At 39.9% G+C, this 16264-nt stretch overlaps 2 protein-coding genes and 1 long non-coding RNA gene across 3 annotated transcripts; 2 read left to right on the top strand and 1 right to left on the bottom strand.

Moving 5' to 3' along the window:
* The first annotated feature begins 1673 nt into the window (after window positions 1-1673).
* On the top strand, window positions 1674-3276 carry LOC145219061 (uncharacterized). The gene is made up of 2 exons (XR_013857838.1): window positions 1674-2679; window positions 2728-3276. It is a non-coding gene; the product is annotated as an uncharacterized LOC145219061 (long non-coding RNA).
* Window positions 3277-4791: 1515 nt separating this feature from the next.
* On the bottom strand, window positions 4792-9557 carry LOC145219612 (uncharacterized). The gene is made up of 2 exons (XM_080086954.1): window positions 7300-9557; window positions 4792-5104 (listed from the first exon to the last, which is right to left on the bottom strand). The coding sequence occupies exons 1-2, from the start codon at window positions 9555-9557 to the stop codon at window positions 4792-4794; spliced, it is 2571 nt and encodes an 856-aa protein (XP_079943080.1).
* Window positions 9558-9845: 288 nt separating this feature from the next.
* Window positions 9846-15899, top strand: LOC145219611 (uncharacterized). Its single transcript, XM_080086953.1, has 4 exons — window positions 9846-10925; window positions 15202-15349; window positions 15464-15579; window positions 15648-15899. The coding sequence occupies exons 1-4, from the start codon at window positions 9846-9848 to the stop codon at window positions 15897-15899; spliced, it is 1596 nt and encodes a 531-aa protein (XP_079943079.1).
* The last annotated feature ends 365 nt before the right edge of the window (window positions 15900-16264 follow it).

The following is a 16264-nucleotide window of genomic DNA, read 5'->3' as shown; positions in this document are numbered from 1 at the left end:
GCATCCAGTTAAAAAGAGGTTAAACACTTCCCCTGCATGCTGTGCAACATTATTGCAAACAACATGCTAACGTTAAACATAAACTTTGTGCACATTAATATCATGACCGCTACAAAAGCTTCCCCCCAAAAGGGTGTTAAATGTGTTTGAATGAAAAACACATTTCGAAATCCTACAAAATTTGCGTGCGACACTTCACAGCGACAAAAAAAAACATAGCCTACTAAAAACGCTGGGTGACGATGGAATGAAACAATACTTTGCGTTGCAATGATAAATAATGTCATAAATTCTTGTCAAATATGGGTATTGACTCTGCAATTCTTGTAGTAGATATGGTAGCATGAACGAAAATGCAATGAATATAACAGTGAATATGTCGACAAATATAGACGAGCAAAAATGGTTAAAAACAGGGATACCATTACTTTTTTTCGTATGTATATATACCACGTAAATGTAACAATATACTAAATTGTAAGTTGCGCTATTGCCTTAACCACGAAGTTTACCTTAACACTGCGTTCAATAAGTATGATACAATATATACATATTTTGGGTAGCGAGGCAATAGGGAAAATTCTGCACTTGACTAACAATGGCGAAATGGTTCACAAACAACATGCAAAATAATTTAATTGTTGGACGTAAAAAGTTAGTGCTATGCAATAAGATATATATTGACTCTTTCCTATAACTTTGGAAGCTAATTTTAACAGGAACAATGTATGAAGTGAAGTAAGATTATATGTGAACAAGGTTGCTGTAGGCGTTAATCTATTTACGAGTGAAGGGCTGGCTAAAATGTTCACGCCGTGTGAAAAGCTCATTTTGCTGATTGTTGGCGAAGTGCTTCCTGTTGATCTTGTTGTTGTTTGACGTCTGAATTCATCTGTTTCTGTACCGTCACGTGTGTGATGACGTGCCCGGTAAACAGGTGCTTAATAGCACTGCAAAACTGGTCATGGATATGACGATTGCAAATAATGTAGTTGGTGCCAATTGTTGCACTTTGGTACCCACTTGAAAGGAAGTGTCGTTCGTTATGTTTTAGTAGGTTGAAAGCATTTTTGATACCAGGGACCTCGTTTATGCATCCCTTTCGATTAAGAATTTTTTAATGTGGGAAAACTTTCGACTGGACATCAAGCTTGACTGGTTAACTTGCCAGTAGCCTGGCCAGGGCTACGTTTGGTCAACAAAACCGCAACCTTTATGTCCAAGATCACCAACGCATATAGTTAGGTTGATTTCTGTTCAGGCATTCGCTGGGGAATATGTCGCCGATGCGCAAATGGTAGATCTTTGTTTTCTGTTGTAGTGTATTGCTTAAAGCGATAAGTCGACTTGGAATCGCTTTACGTCGAGTCATGAGTTTCAGACTCAAAGATATCTTTTGTAGACTTGTGAATAGTTGGAGCTCGTAGCTCATAATTTTGTAGACTTGTAAATAGTTGGAGCATGTTGCTCGAAATGTCTTTTTGTAGACTTGTAAGTAGTTGGAGCTCTTAGCTCATAATTTGTAGACTTGTAAATAGTTGGAGCATGTTGCTCGAAATGTCTTTTTGTAGACTTGAAAATAGTTGGAGCTTGTTGCTCGAAATGTCTTTTGTAGACTTGAAAATAGTTGGAGCTTGTTGCTCGAAATATCTTTTTGTAGACTTGAAATAGTTGGAGCTTGTTGCTCGAAATGTCTTTTGTAGACTTGAAAATAGTTGGAGCTTGTTGCTCGAAATATCTTTTTGTAGACTTGAAAATAGTTGGAGCTTGTTGCTCGAAATGTCTTTTGTAGACTTGAAAATAGTTGGAGCTTGTTGCTCGAAATATCTTTTTGTAGACTTGAAAATAGTTGGAGCTCGTGGCTCGAAATGCCTGTTTGTAGACTTGTGAACAGATGGAGCTCGATGCTCGAAGTGGTATGCACCATGCAGACAAATATGGCGTAGAACGACGTCGTGTTTCGGTCAGGATGCTTGTTTTCTTGGGTTTGGGCAATTGTCTTCAGCGTAACTGAGCTTACTTGTTTTGACAGGTTGGTCGTTAACATGTTATATTTGTGTGTGGAAAATGTGTGATCTTATTAAACAGCTCAAGCCAGGGAGTCAATACATATCATGCAGCGTGAGTTGCAAAACAAGAACGTTTCCGGCTTGACAAAGCCGTTGACATGAAACGTGAAACATAAATTGACGGTGAAAAACAACGAAGCACACGTTTACAGTTTGACACTAGCAAAAAATTATATCAATTTTTACTGAATTATAAGTTATATACACGCACACAGCTTAACATGCAACATACATCGATGAATAAGCATAACTAATTTATCTTGAAAAGTGTTATTAAGCGAATAAAATATATATTTTACAACACAGAAAATTGTCAAGTGCAGATTTCACACGCACTTACTTAACAGAGGAAAAGATGTCAGTCGGCGCGATCGCGTGAATGCCATTTCCGTGATCTTGGTAGTCGAGTTGTTCCTCCTCTTTTGTTTCTGATTCCATTGGGATGTCAGTGGCGTTGCACATAACTAAAATGTCTGGTTGTGCTCGAAAAGTCTCTGGTAAGTTCGGTCGAGCGTCAGGGCAATCTGTGAGTAACCCTTGTCCAAATGACGACTTGTTCGAACCGTTCGGGGCATAACTTTGTACGTGCTGTCCGAACCTTGCTCGTAAGGTACCAATTTGAAGCGACATCTGCCTGCGCTGGAAGCGAGCTCGGAAGGTGTGTAGTAACTCGTGGGCACCACTTTGTAGGTGCTGCTGCCTAGATGGCGGCCTGTTAAGGACCGCTACGGTGTGAACTATGATGTTCATTGCAAATTGTTTGGTGAGTCTGGTCTTTGCATCTCAATAACAGCTGACTGATTAACAGCCACGCATATGTCTCTTCTTTCTTTGTATTCTTGAATAACGTTAAAGGCGAACGTTCAAATCAGCTACACATCCACATGGGATAAAAATAGAAGACTCAAAAATAGTCTAAGAATAGACCCAGAATAGACCAAAAATAGACCGGCGACAAAGTCGAAAATAAGTTATATATAGTAGAGCAAAATATTGGCTATTGCGTGAAACCTTTTTTCCTTTAAGTTATAGAATTCATTTTATGGCAAAGGTGCAGTTTATAAAGTCAAACAAAACTTTCTGTGAATGGTGTATTTGGTGCATGCGGCAAGCATGAATTTCCAAAATCATTTATGGACCTAAAACATGGCGAAAGGTTTTACATTCGGTTTTGATGTTGTTTTTTTAACTTTTTTGATTCAATCAATCAATCAGGATGCCGTGCTAAAATTTTAGCGTTGGTTTCAGCCAAGAGAGTTTCTTCCTCTCGCATCTTCAAAGCTTTAATGAGATTATAAGCATTCCTTCCCGTTGCCCTGAGCATCCAGGAGAAGAAATTTGTTCTCTGTCGTCCAGGAAATCGTTTGCCGTCAATTCGACCAGTTGAGCAGATTTCTTCGAGCTCTTCTTTCCGTAAAACGGGTCCTAGAAATTTCAGTTGGCGCCTGACAAGGATCCTTATCATCTCCCGTTTTGAACCGGCTTGGTATAGAACCGACGTATTTGAGCATTTTTCTGTCCATGAGATTTTGAGCATACGTCTCAGGAACCACATCTCGCTCTAAGCTTGTTTTCCATGTTAATCGTCCAGCTTTCACACCCATACAGCAAGGTTGACTAAACATAGCATTCTCAGCCTAGTTGCTATTGAAACGCTCTTTGAGGTGAACAGTTTCTCCATATTTCTGAATGTTGCTTTGCGATGCCGATTCGACGTTGAATCTCTGTCAGATTTCGCATCACAGGTAACCATATTTCCAAGATATATATAGTGGTCTATATTTGGGAGTATTTCATTGTGCACTCAAATTTGTAATTTTCTAATTGGTGTCTGTTTCGAAAAGGTCATCGCACAAGATTTCTTTTTGTTTATTTGCAGACCCATGGCCTCACTTTTATCTACCACCATTTTGATAAGCTCCTGTAGTTTTTGGTCATTGTCGGCTATAAGTACTGTATCGTCGGCGTACCCAAGATTATTGACATTGATCCCACCAACTTTTATCCCTTCTAAACTTCTTAAGTTTCTCATGATCATTTTTGTATTTCAAAAAGTTTTTCGTGTCTCACTTTATCAAAGGCCTTTGAATAATAATCAATGAAACAAACGAACAAGTTTTTTCCCATCTCTATTGCTCGTTCAGATAAGATTCTCAAGATAAAAATGGCATTTCTCGTTCCTTTGTCAGGTGAACCGTACTGTTCCATCGATACTTCGCCAGCTATTCGATCACGTATCCTATTAAGTAAGATACGCATCAGTAACTTTGTTATTTGACTCATCAAACTGATAGTTCTATGAGATTCACACTTGGTAGTTCCAGGAGTCTTCGGTAAAGCTATGAATATCGATTTACACATATCTTCTGGGATTTTTCCCTCATCATAAATTTTATTCAACAGAAATGTCAAATATTCAATGCCAAAATCCTCTAAAGCTGCTATCATCTCTATTGAGATGTCATCTGGTCCTGTAGCCTTTGACTCCGCCATGCTGTTGATGGCTTTAATAACCTCCTCCCTTAATATTGTGTTTCCTTCTTTGTTGTGTACGTTGCTTCGTTAAGCTCGATCAGCTTCAAAAAGATCTTTCAAGTATTCTTGCCATCTACACGCTATCCCATTTTATTCCATAATAATGTTACCATCCTTGTCTTGGTTGCATCCTGATCGTGTTGTCTTCCTTCGCACTGTTATTCGACGCACCGTATCATGCATTTTTTTAGCATTTACTTTTTGCTAGTTTTTCAAGCTCTTGACATTGTTTTTGGTAGAATGTCTCTTTCGCATTACGGCATTTTTGTCGGATAAGCTTATTGATGTTTCTATATTCGTCTGTGAAGCGTCCGGAGAGTCTTCTGGCGCATAGTTCCAAAATTTCTTCAGTCATCCAAATTTGCTTTTTCATCTTCGGTAGAGTGGGTATCACTTCACGTGTAACTTGCCTGATAACCTCGCTAAATTTTCCGTAACTCTCCTTAGCCCCAGTAAATTCATGAATGTCGGGAAAGCGTTGTTGGACAGAGTCTTTGAATCTGTTACGAATGTCACTTTTTTAAGTGCTGTAAGATCTAATTTTGAAGTGGGAACGCGTCTCTTCAGCTTTTGTAATATCAAACGGATTGTTGCGACAACGACAGAATGGCCACTGTCACAATCTGCACCGGGGTAACATTTAACTTGTGTTACTGAGTTACGGAAACGTTTGTTTATTGCGAGATAGTCAATTTGTTTTTTGTGTGGTCGACTTCTCCAGGTCCACAGACGTCTTGGATGGTATTTAAAATAAGAATTTGTGACAACTTGGTTGTTAGCTTCGCACCATTCAGTCCATTTATCTCCACGTCTGTTTCTCGCACCAAGGCCATGTGGACCTATAACGTTTGATTGTCTACCTTCGCCCAGTTTAGCATTTAAGTCACCAATTACGAATACTATCTCACGCGCTTTACATTGTTTGATGGCTCGATTTAAATCTGAGTAGAACTCTTACATTTGTCATTTATAAATGAAAAATACAGACACACTGGCAGCTGTTGGTGCAATAAAGATCTGTAATGTAGTTGGAAAAGCCTGTGACATAATATATATTCAACATTCCTCAATTTACAAACAAATTTATACTAGATGACTTTTATATCCATTACTTGTGGTATTCGATATGGTTCAATGTGTAACTACAAACTAGAAGTGCCATTTTAAATAGTGTGTATAGTTTTGATTTGACCGGATAAAACCCAACCCTACTCTAAATTAAGCCAAATGTTTACCTAATTTTACCGTCGCCAATTTCTGTTTATTATGCAGGCTGTAATCACATTTTCTGCAAAAACCTCTAAAAAAATTGATTCTCAAATTCACCATGGTAGTCAACACTACTGTTTCAATTCAAATGAAAACGGAACAATAAGCTTATGAACTTCACCATTTAAAAAACTATATTGGTACTGCATAACATTTCAAAGGAAAACTATACTTGTAAGTTTAAACCACATCATGATATTTTTATTTAATGCATTGTGTCCAAAATCAATTTAATCAAGTACCAAATGTCCACATTTTGTGGCAAATGTTACAGCTTTGAGATCTACATGTACACGTTGCATGGTTTAATTAAAACCAGTAAATATATTTCAAACCAAAGTGCATGGAAAAGCCTGAAGGGGCATTAAGGAAATTGATATCAAGCTATTGATATCAAGCGAAAAAAATAAATGTGAGTGTCAATAGCTGGTCACTTTAGGCAATTGCTGTCAGTGTTTGTGGTAGGGTGTCTTGGCTTTTCTGTTCTTGTCTTTTCGAGTAGGACTGCAGGTTGCCTTTTCGGGTAAGACTTGATTCTGTTTCGACTATACATGTGTAGCAGATTGAGCACAAGAGAAGGAAACTTTCCACTGCTTTTTGTCTCTAATCAAAATTACTGGAAAGTCAGGTCATAAACTTATCTATGCTGTAATTGGTGTGTTTACTTGGTTTCACCTCTAATTTAAACATCTTCTGTAGATAAAGGATGAAAGTGTCAGAACTCTCAAGTTAGAAAACCATAGTAATAATCCATTTTTGGTTACTGAAGTTCCCCCAATTTTGCTGCAGAGAATCCTTTTTATGAACACTGACATTCTGCCATCATAATCGTTTAAAGAACAAAATAATTTTTTTGCATGTAACTATTACAGCCATCACTAACTGTGCCAAACATACTTTAAATACGATGGAAGGCCGGTTGCTCCTCTGATAGGTTAATACAACGTGATACGCAGGGTGTGTTGTGATTGGTTAAAAGATGCCGTGACCCGCGAACTTTCTTCATTGTGATAGGCTTAAAAACCCCGTTGTGCGAATTCGGAAACATTTTGGAAATATGAAATAAGCTATTGCTGCCAGGCATAATGTATGACTAAGTATTGCTCATCCAGCAGTTTTATTGTAAACAATCGACGTTTCGACGTCCTATACAAGACGCCTTCATCAGGATAATGACATAACTTGCAGGACAAATTTCTTTTAAAGCGACAAAATGCAAACCACACACATGTAAAACAGCGATAACAAGATCACGCGGCTGCAAACTCGCACCACTGTAGCGATAAAACAAGCTCAGTGGTGTAAAAGCGACCGATAATTTATCGGCATTAGAACATCTGTTTTAACGTTCATTGTGTTGGCGCGTGAATGGATGTTCCAAGACTCTAGGAAACTTCGCTTGTGAAAATCAGTTTCCTTCACCAACACTTGAGCAGCAGAAAAGTTAATGCTGTGATGGTGAGTGGTTGCATGGTTTGCCAACGCTGATTTCTTCGCATCCTTCTTGCCCACATCCCTTTCGTGCTCCTTCCGGCGCGTATTTAGACTTCTACCAGTCTCACCGATGTATATTTCGTCACACTCCCCGCACGGTATAGCATACACCACACCCCTAGTTGCAGTAGCATCTAGAGGATCTTTTGGGTGCGACAGCATCTGACGTAGGGTGTTTGCTGGTTTGACCCCAACCGATACTCCGAAATCGGTCAACATACGACGGATTATGTCTGTTAACCTTGGTATGTAAGGTAAGGTGACGAAGGCACGTTCTTTGTACTGGATTTCTTTCCGTGAAATCTTTTTGTGATCACGGAGAATCCAGTTCGGGTAGCCATTTAACCGCAGGGCCTCATTTACCCTGTGCAACTCCGCCTGAAGCAATGCTGGGTCTGTCGTCAAGCGTCTGGCCTGGTCTTTAAGTGCTTTGACAACAGCCCTTTTCTGGTACAAAGGATGATGGGATGTGAAGTGTAAATAGCGCATGGTACTGGTCGGCTTGTGGTACACACGCGTGGAAAGTTTACCATCCGCCGCTTTCAAAATTTCCACATCTAGGAAAGGAAGCCGGTTCTTGCGTTCCAATTCCATAGTGAACGCAATTCCTCGTTGCACATTGTTTAAATGTCGTAGAAACTCTGTTACCCGGTGTTTATGAATGATACAGAATGTATCATCTACATATCGTCGCCAAAATCGTGGTGGTTTGTCAAAAGTTTGCAAGGCGCGTTCCTCCACAGACTCCATGACCATGTTGGCAACGGCCACTGACACAGGAGAGCCCATGGCCGTGCCATACATTTGCTTGTAAAAGGAACCTCTGAATCTGAAGTAAGTTTGTTGCAAGCAAATCTCCAGACCTCTATGTATGTCTTCATGTGTCCATGTGGTCCTGTCTTTAAAGCTGTAATCATCGAGTAACCGTGACTTGGTTATTTCCAATGCTAGGTCGATTGGTACGTTGGTAAACAGTGAAGTAACATCAAATGAAACCAACGTTTCGTCTTCACTCAATGATTGTTGCGCATTCAAAGATTTTACAAACTCTGCAGAATTTCTGACGGTAAATTCCGTGTTTCCGATCAACGGCGCTAAAATTCGAGCCAAATACTTGGCTAGGTTGTAAGTGGGGCTTCCGATGAACGACACGATTGGACGAAGAGGTACATTCTTCTTGTGGACTTTCGGCAATCCATATAACCTTGGAGCAGAACCATCTGTGCTGTGCAAGTGATGGAACATCGCATCTGAAATACAGTTCTTCTCCTTGTGCAAAACACCAACAAACTTGTTAAGAACTTGTTCCGTTCTTCGGGTCGGGTCACGTGGCAGTTTCTTGTACGTGCTTGAATCATGCAAAAGCTCGTGGATTTTGTCTTCATAAACCTTGCGGTCCAAAATAACGGTACTATTACCTTTGTCTGCTGGTAAAATGGTAATGTCGTCATTGGCTTTTAGATCTGTGACTGCACGACGCTCGGATGTCGTAAGATTACAAGGATTGCCCCTGTGACTTTTAATGCAATTAACAAGCTTGCTTTGTATTAGATTTTTGACATGCAACGGCAAAGAATAAATACCCTTTTCAACACAGGCCAGCATACTTGCCTTTGGAACTGTTCTTGGTGCCACTGCAAAGTTGGTTCCTAGTTGCAGGACCTTTAGCTCCACTTCGTTCGGCTGATAGCTGGACAGATTAACGACCCAATTTTTCTTCTGAAGCTGTCCGGTTGCATTTACGGCTTCCTGGCGTTTTGGGACAATCGAACAGAGATGACGTTCCGTGTTAATCGTAAGTTGGCGTTGAAGGGCTTCGTTACCCGATTTAACATACAGTTCAAAGCGACACATGTGATGGTGTGAAAGAATTGCGGCTAATCTGAGCAAAAGTTCTTCTGAGAGCTCAGAGCATTCCCTTATCCGATGGTGAGAAAGGCCTATGCGCAGTCGAATGAAGGCCATTCCGCATTTCCACATTATCTTTTTACCCGCGGCCGAATTATGAGGCGATCTGAACCGAAGCGACCGAGGCAACACATTGTCACTAAGGCATCTATGGTTGAAAAATAAGTGCATCTTGTGTCTCACAATGCTACGTCTTAGATCAACGTATTTCCGCAACTGCGAAAGGACGCTGGGTCCATACAGACCTTTAAATTCATGAAATAAGCTATTGCTGCCAGGCATAATGTATGACTAAGTATTGCTCATCCAGCAGTTTTATTGTAAACAATCGACGTTTCGACGTCCTATACAAGACGCCTTCATCAGGATAATGACATAACTTGCAGGACAAATTTCTTTTAAAGCGACAAAATGCAAACCACACACATGTAAAACAGCGATAACAAGATCACGCGGCTGCAAACTCGCACCACTGTAGCGATAAAACAAGCTCAGTGGTGTAAAAGCGACCGATAATTTATCGGCATTAGAACATCTGTTTTAACGTTCATTGTGTTGGCGCGTGAATGGATGTTCCAAGACTCTTCATTTGATGTTACTTCACTGTTTACCAACGTACCAATCGACCTAGCATTGGAAATAACCAAGTCACGGTTACTCGATGATTACAGCTTTAAAGACAGGACCACATGGACACATGAAGACATACATAGAGGTCTGGAGATTTGCTTGCAACAAACTTACTTCAGATTCAGAGGTTCCTTTTACAAGCAAATGTATGGCACGGCCATGGGCTCTCCTGTGTCAGTGGCCGTTGCCAACATGGTCATGGAGTCTGTGGAGGAACGCGCCTTGCAAACTTTTGACAAACCACCACGATTTTGGCGACGATATGTAGATGATACATTCTGTATCATTCATAAACACCGGGTAACAGAGTTTCTACGACATTTAAACAATGTGCAACGAGGAATTGCGTTCACTATGGAATTGGAAAGCAAGAACCGGCTTCCTTTCCTAGATGTGGAAATTTTGAAAGCGGCGGATGGTAAACTTTCCACGCGTGTGTACCACAAGCCGACCAGTACCATGCGCTATTTACACTTCACATCCCATCATCCTTTGTACCAGAAAAGGGCTGTTGTCAAAGCACTTAAAGACCAGGCCAGACGCTTGACGACAGACCCAGCATTGCTTCAGGCGGAGTTGCACAGGGTAAATGAGGCCCTGCGGTTAAATGGCTACCCGAACTGGATTCTCCGTGATCACAAAAAGATTTCACGGAAAGAAATCCAGTACAAAGAACGTGCCTTCGTCACCTTACCTTACATACCAAGGTTAACAGACATAATCCGTCGTATGTTGACCGATTTCGGAGTATCGGTTGGGGTCAAACCAGCAAACACCCTACGTCAGATGCTGTCGCACCCAAAAGATCCTCTAGATGCTACTGCAACTAGGGGTGTGGTGTATGCTATACCGTGCGGGGAGTGTGACGAAATATACATCGGTGAGACTGGTAGAAGTCTAAATACGCGCCGGAAGGAGCACGAAAGGGATGTGGGCAAGAAGGATGCGAAGAAATCAGCGTTGGCAAACCATGCAACCACTCACCATCACAGCATTAACTTTTCTGCTGCTCAAGTGTTGGTGAAGGAAACTGATTTTCACAAGCGAAGTTTCCTAGAGTCTTGGAACATCCATTCACGCGCCAACACAATGAACGTTAAAACAGATGTTCTAATGCCGATAAATTATCGGTCGCTTTTACACCACTGAGCTTGTTTTATCGCTACAGTGGTGCGAGTTTGCAGCCGCGTGATCTTGTTATCGCTGTTTTACATGTGTGTGGTTTGCATTTTGTCGCTTTAAAAGAAATTTGTCCTGCAAGTTATGTCATTATCCTGATGAAGGCGTCTTGTATAGGACGTCGAAACGTCGATTGTTTACAATAAAACTGCTGGATGAGCAATACTTAGTCATATTTTGGAAATATGCTCCCTGGATAGAAAGTTATCTTATATTCTTTTCATTGTTGGTTCAATTGAAAAGTTGCCATTGCAATTATTTCAAATAAAAATGTGCATAAAAGCATTGAGGCGAGTATGATGCTATTTCAAAAAATAGGAGCTTTTTTATAAACAGCGGCAATGAAAAAACATAGACATTAATAGCTAATGAGATAATCAAAGACCACGAGAATTTGAATATTGTCCAAGAAGTCTGTATCGTGTTCATGGAATAAAACGGCGTGGTCTCATACGGTCACATGGTATATTATTTACATAAAAATCAAGTAATACTATGTGCAATCACACCATAAAAAAACCAAAGAAAACATTGCATGTCCAGCAATCTGCTATTAAACTGTTCATCACGATTTTTTTTCAATTTTTTGTACAAAGCCTCCTGTCACAGAACTCAAGAGAAACTGCGGCGTGAAAACGACCCTTCACATGCTGCTGATCAGAAAAAACGCTACACAACCGGCGAACGCGCCGTTGAAATTACAAAGTTGCGAAATGATATTACTTTATTTGTGTTGTAGACTATTTACCAGACTGATCTACTTGATGAGAGATTGTAGAGACCGATCAAATACAAAACTCCACACGGTCACTAGCCCTGATCATATCAATCCAAAACTTCTCAGAAAGTGGACGGTTTACCTTTTGGTTGACGAGAGGTTGTGTTGAAACACCTCTATAGCTAAATTACTCAGCATTTAGTTGGAATCTTATAATACAGCGGTGGCCGAACTGCGGCTCCCGAGCCGCATGCAGATCATTGAGCCTTTGATTGCGGCTCTTTAAAGTGGAACATGTATGTTCCGATCTTGCCAAGTTGTTTGACCTGGTTATAAAAACAATGCATTCCACACGTATTAACCATACACTGACTGTTTGTAATAACCAATGTAGTTTCCCAAAACGGAAAGAATATTATTGTACAGAAGCGTGCTAGCTTGTGCATTGTAGTCAAATATATTGTCAGATTGAAGATGTAAGTCAGGGAAGACATTAAAAGTATTTTACATTTGCATTGCGCCTTGCACTAACTGCAAAGTTTAGCAAAAAATGTCGTTGAGAAATAATTGCAAAAAATGTAACATAAACAGGAAAATGTAAGAGTGTGAGGAGGAGTTTGCATTTATTGATAATGGAGGTAAACCTGTGTGTCTTATCTGTCAAACTTTGCTTAATCATTACAAAACTAGTAACTTGAAATGTCATTATGAATCTAAACACAAAAACTTTCCCATCATATCAGCCTAATATCAAACACCTTGCAGCCCAGGTGGAGACTCACGGTATCACCACACTACAATAATCATTATTTTAAAGCTTACACTTCATTATGAGTTCATAAATTCGTTTCAAATTTTTTTTTGCGGCTCGAGCATGATGCAGGTCTGGCCACCCCTGCAATATACAATACAAATTTCTTTAACATCATAAACGGAGTTTTATCAAGGCGGTTCCTATATGTACCACGTTATCCGTAAATGTGACAAACAAGTGATAAGACGGTCGCAAAAGAATCCGATCAAATAAGCGGAAACAATAGTTCTAGGTTGCTCGTGTGAGGCCAGATTAGTTAAAGCAGGGGTCTCCAACACGCGGCCCGCGGGCCACATCTGGCCTGCGAGGCAATTTTCCGTGGCCCGCGGCGTCATTACCGAATGAAAAAATATGAATAAATATGTTGTTAAACATGACCAACTTATTTTGTTTTGCTCACCCGTCAAGTGTTCAACAAAGGAAAAGTAATGACACTTTAACTGACAACCATATATCACTACGTTAAAAAATTCAACGTTTGTGATACATAATTATGATGAAATAATCTGATCATCAAGCGCGAACCTAGTCTGATCATCCAACGTAAACTTCAAAATCCGTTTAGTTCTTTATTCCGCTTAGTTTACTATACAGGTTTAGCATATGGATGAGAACGTTTACGCTTATATAGTCCAACCAACATTTTATTGACACTTCAATAGGCCGCAGAGATGGATTCAGATGCCTAGGGCAGTGGTTTCCAAACTATATCATTTGAAACAAATTGGACTCGCGGTCGAAGATAAATTCAATGCTAAAACTTAAGCTGCTGAAAGTATTTTCAGTTTTACCACTACAGCTTTTAGGATTCATTTCACCTAGATATCATGGGCTTGGTAAAGCATATCCAAAAATCTAAGAGCGGTTTGTGATTTCACAGACGAAACTAAGATATGAAATTATGCGCAAACAATTGTATTCATTGTTACTTGTGGTTACACAAAAAAGTTTCGATCACGCAAATACGATTGCAAAGACATAACCTCTTTGAGGTCAACGAAAATAGCGCCGTCAGCCAATAAATGACCAAAGACTTTGATTTGGAAAGAGCTGGCCTAGAGTGGTGTATAAGGCAGTATTAAGCTCTTTAAAAGCGCTTTGACATCTATGGGCGCATGTGACCCGCGGCTTCAAGGTAGTTCGGAAATTGGCCCTGGACAATCTTTGAGTTGGAGACCCCTGCACTAAGGACAGCTGATTTTTATTTTTTGAAGAAAAAAATGCATCCAATCTTGCTCGTTTTGGTTTAGAAATCGCAATAAGCTATGGTATTTACTATTTATACTATGTTGCTATTTCTCGTATGTTTTGCTATATTACTTCAACAGGACTATCACCAAAGCCAACCAAATACAAGTCACTCTTACACTCATTAATGCCAAAGACAATGTGTAAATGACCATTGTTGTTTGATAATAACCATTGTTTGGCAATTTAGTTAACATTCTCTCGGTTATTCAGTCATAAACAAATAATTAAAAAATCGATATAGCACATTTATTTTTGAAGGGTACAATTTCCAAAAACGCCAATGGTTACTGCCATTAAAACAAAACGTAGAAACCGGATAGGAGTAAAAATGCCTGAAGCCTTAGTTCGCATTCATTCAAAATTACATGAAGATGGTAATTGCTGCTGGACTAGCTTGACTGCAACTAATCCATGTTTAAAATGTTTAATTACGACATATGCACAAAATGTAACTGAGTTTAACAATCTGCTCACTGATTTTTACAATTGATACTTGTATGATTTTTTACGTATAGTGTTATGTGTGTTTCATTGTCTTGATTCTGTTTAAAAGGAACGGTTTGTTGCCAATCAAAGTACACGTGCGTTAATGTAAAGCAGTGTTTCTCAAACTGTGGTACGCGAAAGGTTCGGCGTTTTTTTATGTATTACGTCCACAATTTGCGGTCCTTGACTAAAACCACCGTAAATACACGATGTAAGAAAACTGGGCAACAAGTTCACATTGGTATTGTTGCGTCACAGTACCTACATAACAAAGAAAACCAAGTAACTGGTGAGATTGGCAATTCATGCGATTAGTGGAGAGAAAAAAAAGAATGTTTTTCGCAACGTGGAAAAAAAACGAACAAGGCGAGCTGTGAACCGTACAACAACCAAAAAAACAAATGCACCACCGACAAATCAGAGCGATGATGACAGCACCTCCGACACCTTACCTGAACGGGACACATTGTTTTTGTCTATATTCGATTTTTTCGTTTTTTCCGTCTAACGTGGATTTGTTCCCACGTTTTGCTCCGGAGTAGATTTTAGCAATGAAGATGGTGTTTCACAATATGTTACAACACCAATACTTGTATACTATCCATTCCTCAAATAAAAAAGTGACGAATATGTCTACAACGTTCCCCCTTGGTGGGTAAACATGACCAAATTTGCATTTGGGGCCGATCTCACTAAAGTTTGACGAACAACGAAATTACATTCCGGCCCCGAATGCACGATTTTGACAGTTGTTTACAAAAAGCCTACTGTTTTATTAGTTTTGTTAGTTGTTTGGTTTAAAGTGTATGTATAATTATTGTGATGGTTTTGAAACTTTTTGTTTTAAGTTTAAAGCGAGGCGCAGCGAAGAGGAAAACGAACACGTGTTGTTGAGTATCCCAGCAGACATGTTATCTCCGTGCTGCGAAGTCGCCACTTCCTTCTGTGTTGTTGGTGAAGGACAGCAACGGCAGAAACATCGTCCACCCTGGTGCAGTGAGTAATCAGAGTGAATTCTTCTATATGCGGTTTCTCTTCCAGGTGGAAAAATGATGCACGGATGTTGGAATTGATCGGGTGGAACCCATTTTATTGATGTGGACTTAATAGTTCTTTCCCTGGGAACAAACGAAATTGCATCTGGACAATGTCGCTTCAACCACCACATCGATAAAGAAGGAAAGAAGCTTATCGAAGCTTGCAAAACAGCTTACCCACAGTCGAAGGTATTTTATTTTGTTTTAACATAGCATTTATATTTCGGTGTAATAAAATAATTATTTTTTTGCCGTAGAGTGCCATTTTAGCTATCCTTAAGCAGGTGGGAGACCATATGGAATGCGTTTCCGGTGCCAACGTAATTCTCGAAAAGTTGGCAAGACGATATGGTTGCAGTTTTTTCGACCTTGACATTCCAGACCTCGATGATTGCTGGAATGGGAATTTCCGATTTGGGGCTTTATCAGTACATGAGTTGCCTCGAATATCAAGTCGAGAAGTTGCTGTCCTCTATGCAAAAATTAAAAAGATCAACTGGACGTGGTAAGTCAACACTAGCAGATTAATCACCAGGTCGTTTAGTACTGCAATCAAGCTAATACTATTTTTTTTAACGATGGAAGGATTCAAATTTGGGTGTGTGTCGGACAACCTTGTGTCACGTTGACCACAACGAGGCGTCCAACTTCGGTGAACAAGATGGCTCCGACGAAGGTAGCGCCGTTTACCAGTGTACGCCGTGCAGTTACAAAAAAGCAACTTTATTCTCCAGCACGGCCAGAACCAGAAAGTTCTAAGAGCACCACCTGGCGGTGTACATTTTAAATTAGTTTTACCAACAATTCTTTAAAAATCCCTCTAATACATCGTTTCTGCCCTGAACCCTGCATACGCACAAAATGCCGCCTTAAG

The sequence above is a fragment of the Phallusia mammillata genome, chromosome 3 (assembly GCF_965637545.1).
Source record: "Phallusia mammillata chromosome 3, kaPhaMamm4.hap1.1, whole genome shotgun sequence".
Classification (NCBI taxonomy): domain Eukaryota; kingdom Metazoa; phylum Chordata; class Ascidiacea; order Phlebobranchia; family Ascidiidae; genus Phallusia; species Phallusia mammillata.
This window is presented reverse-complemented; position numbering and strand designations above follow the sequence as displayed.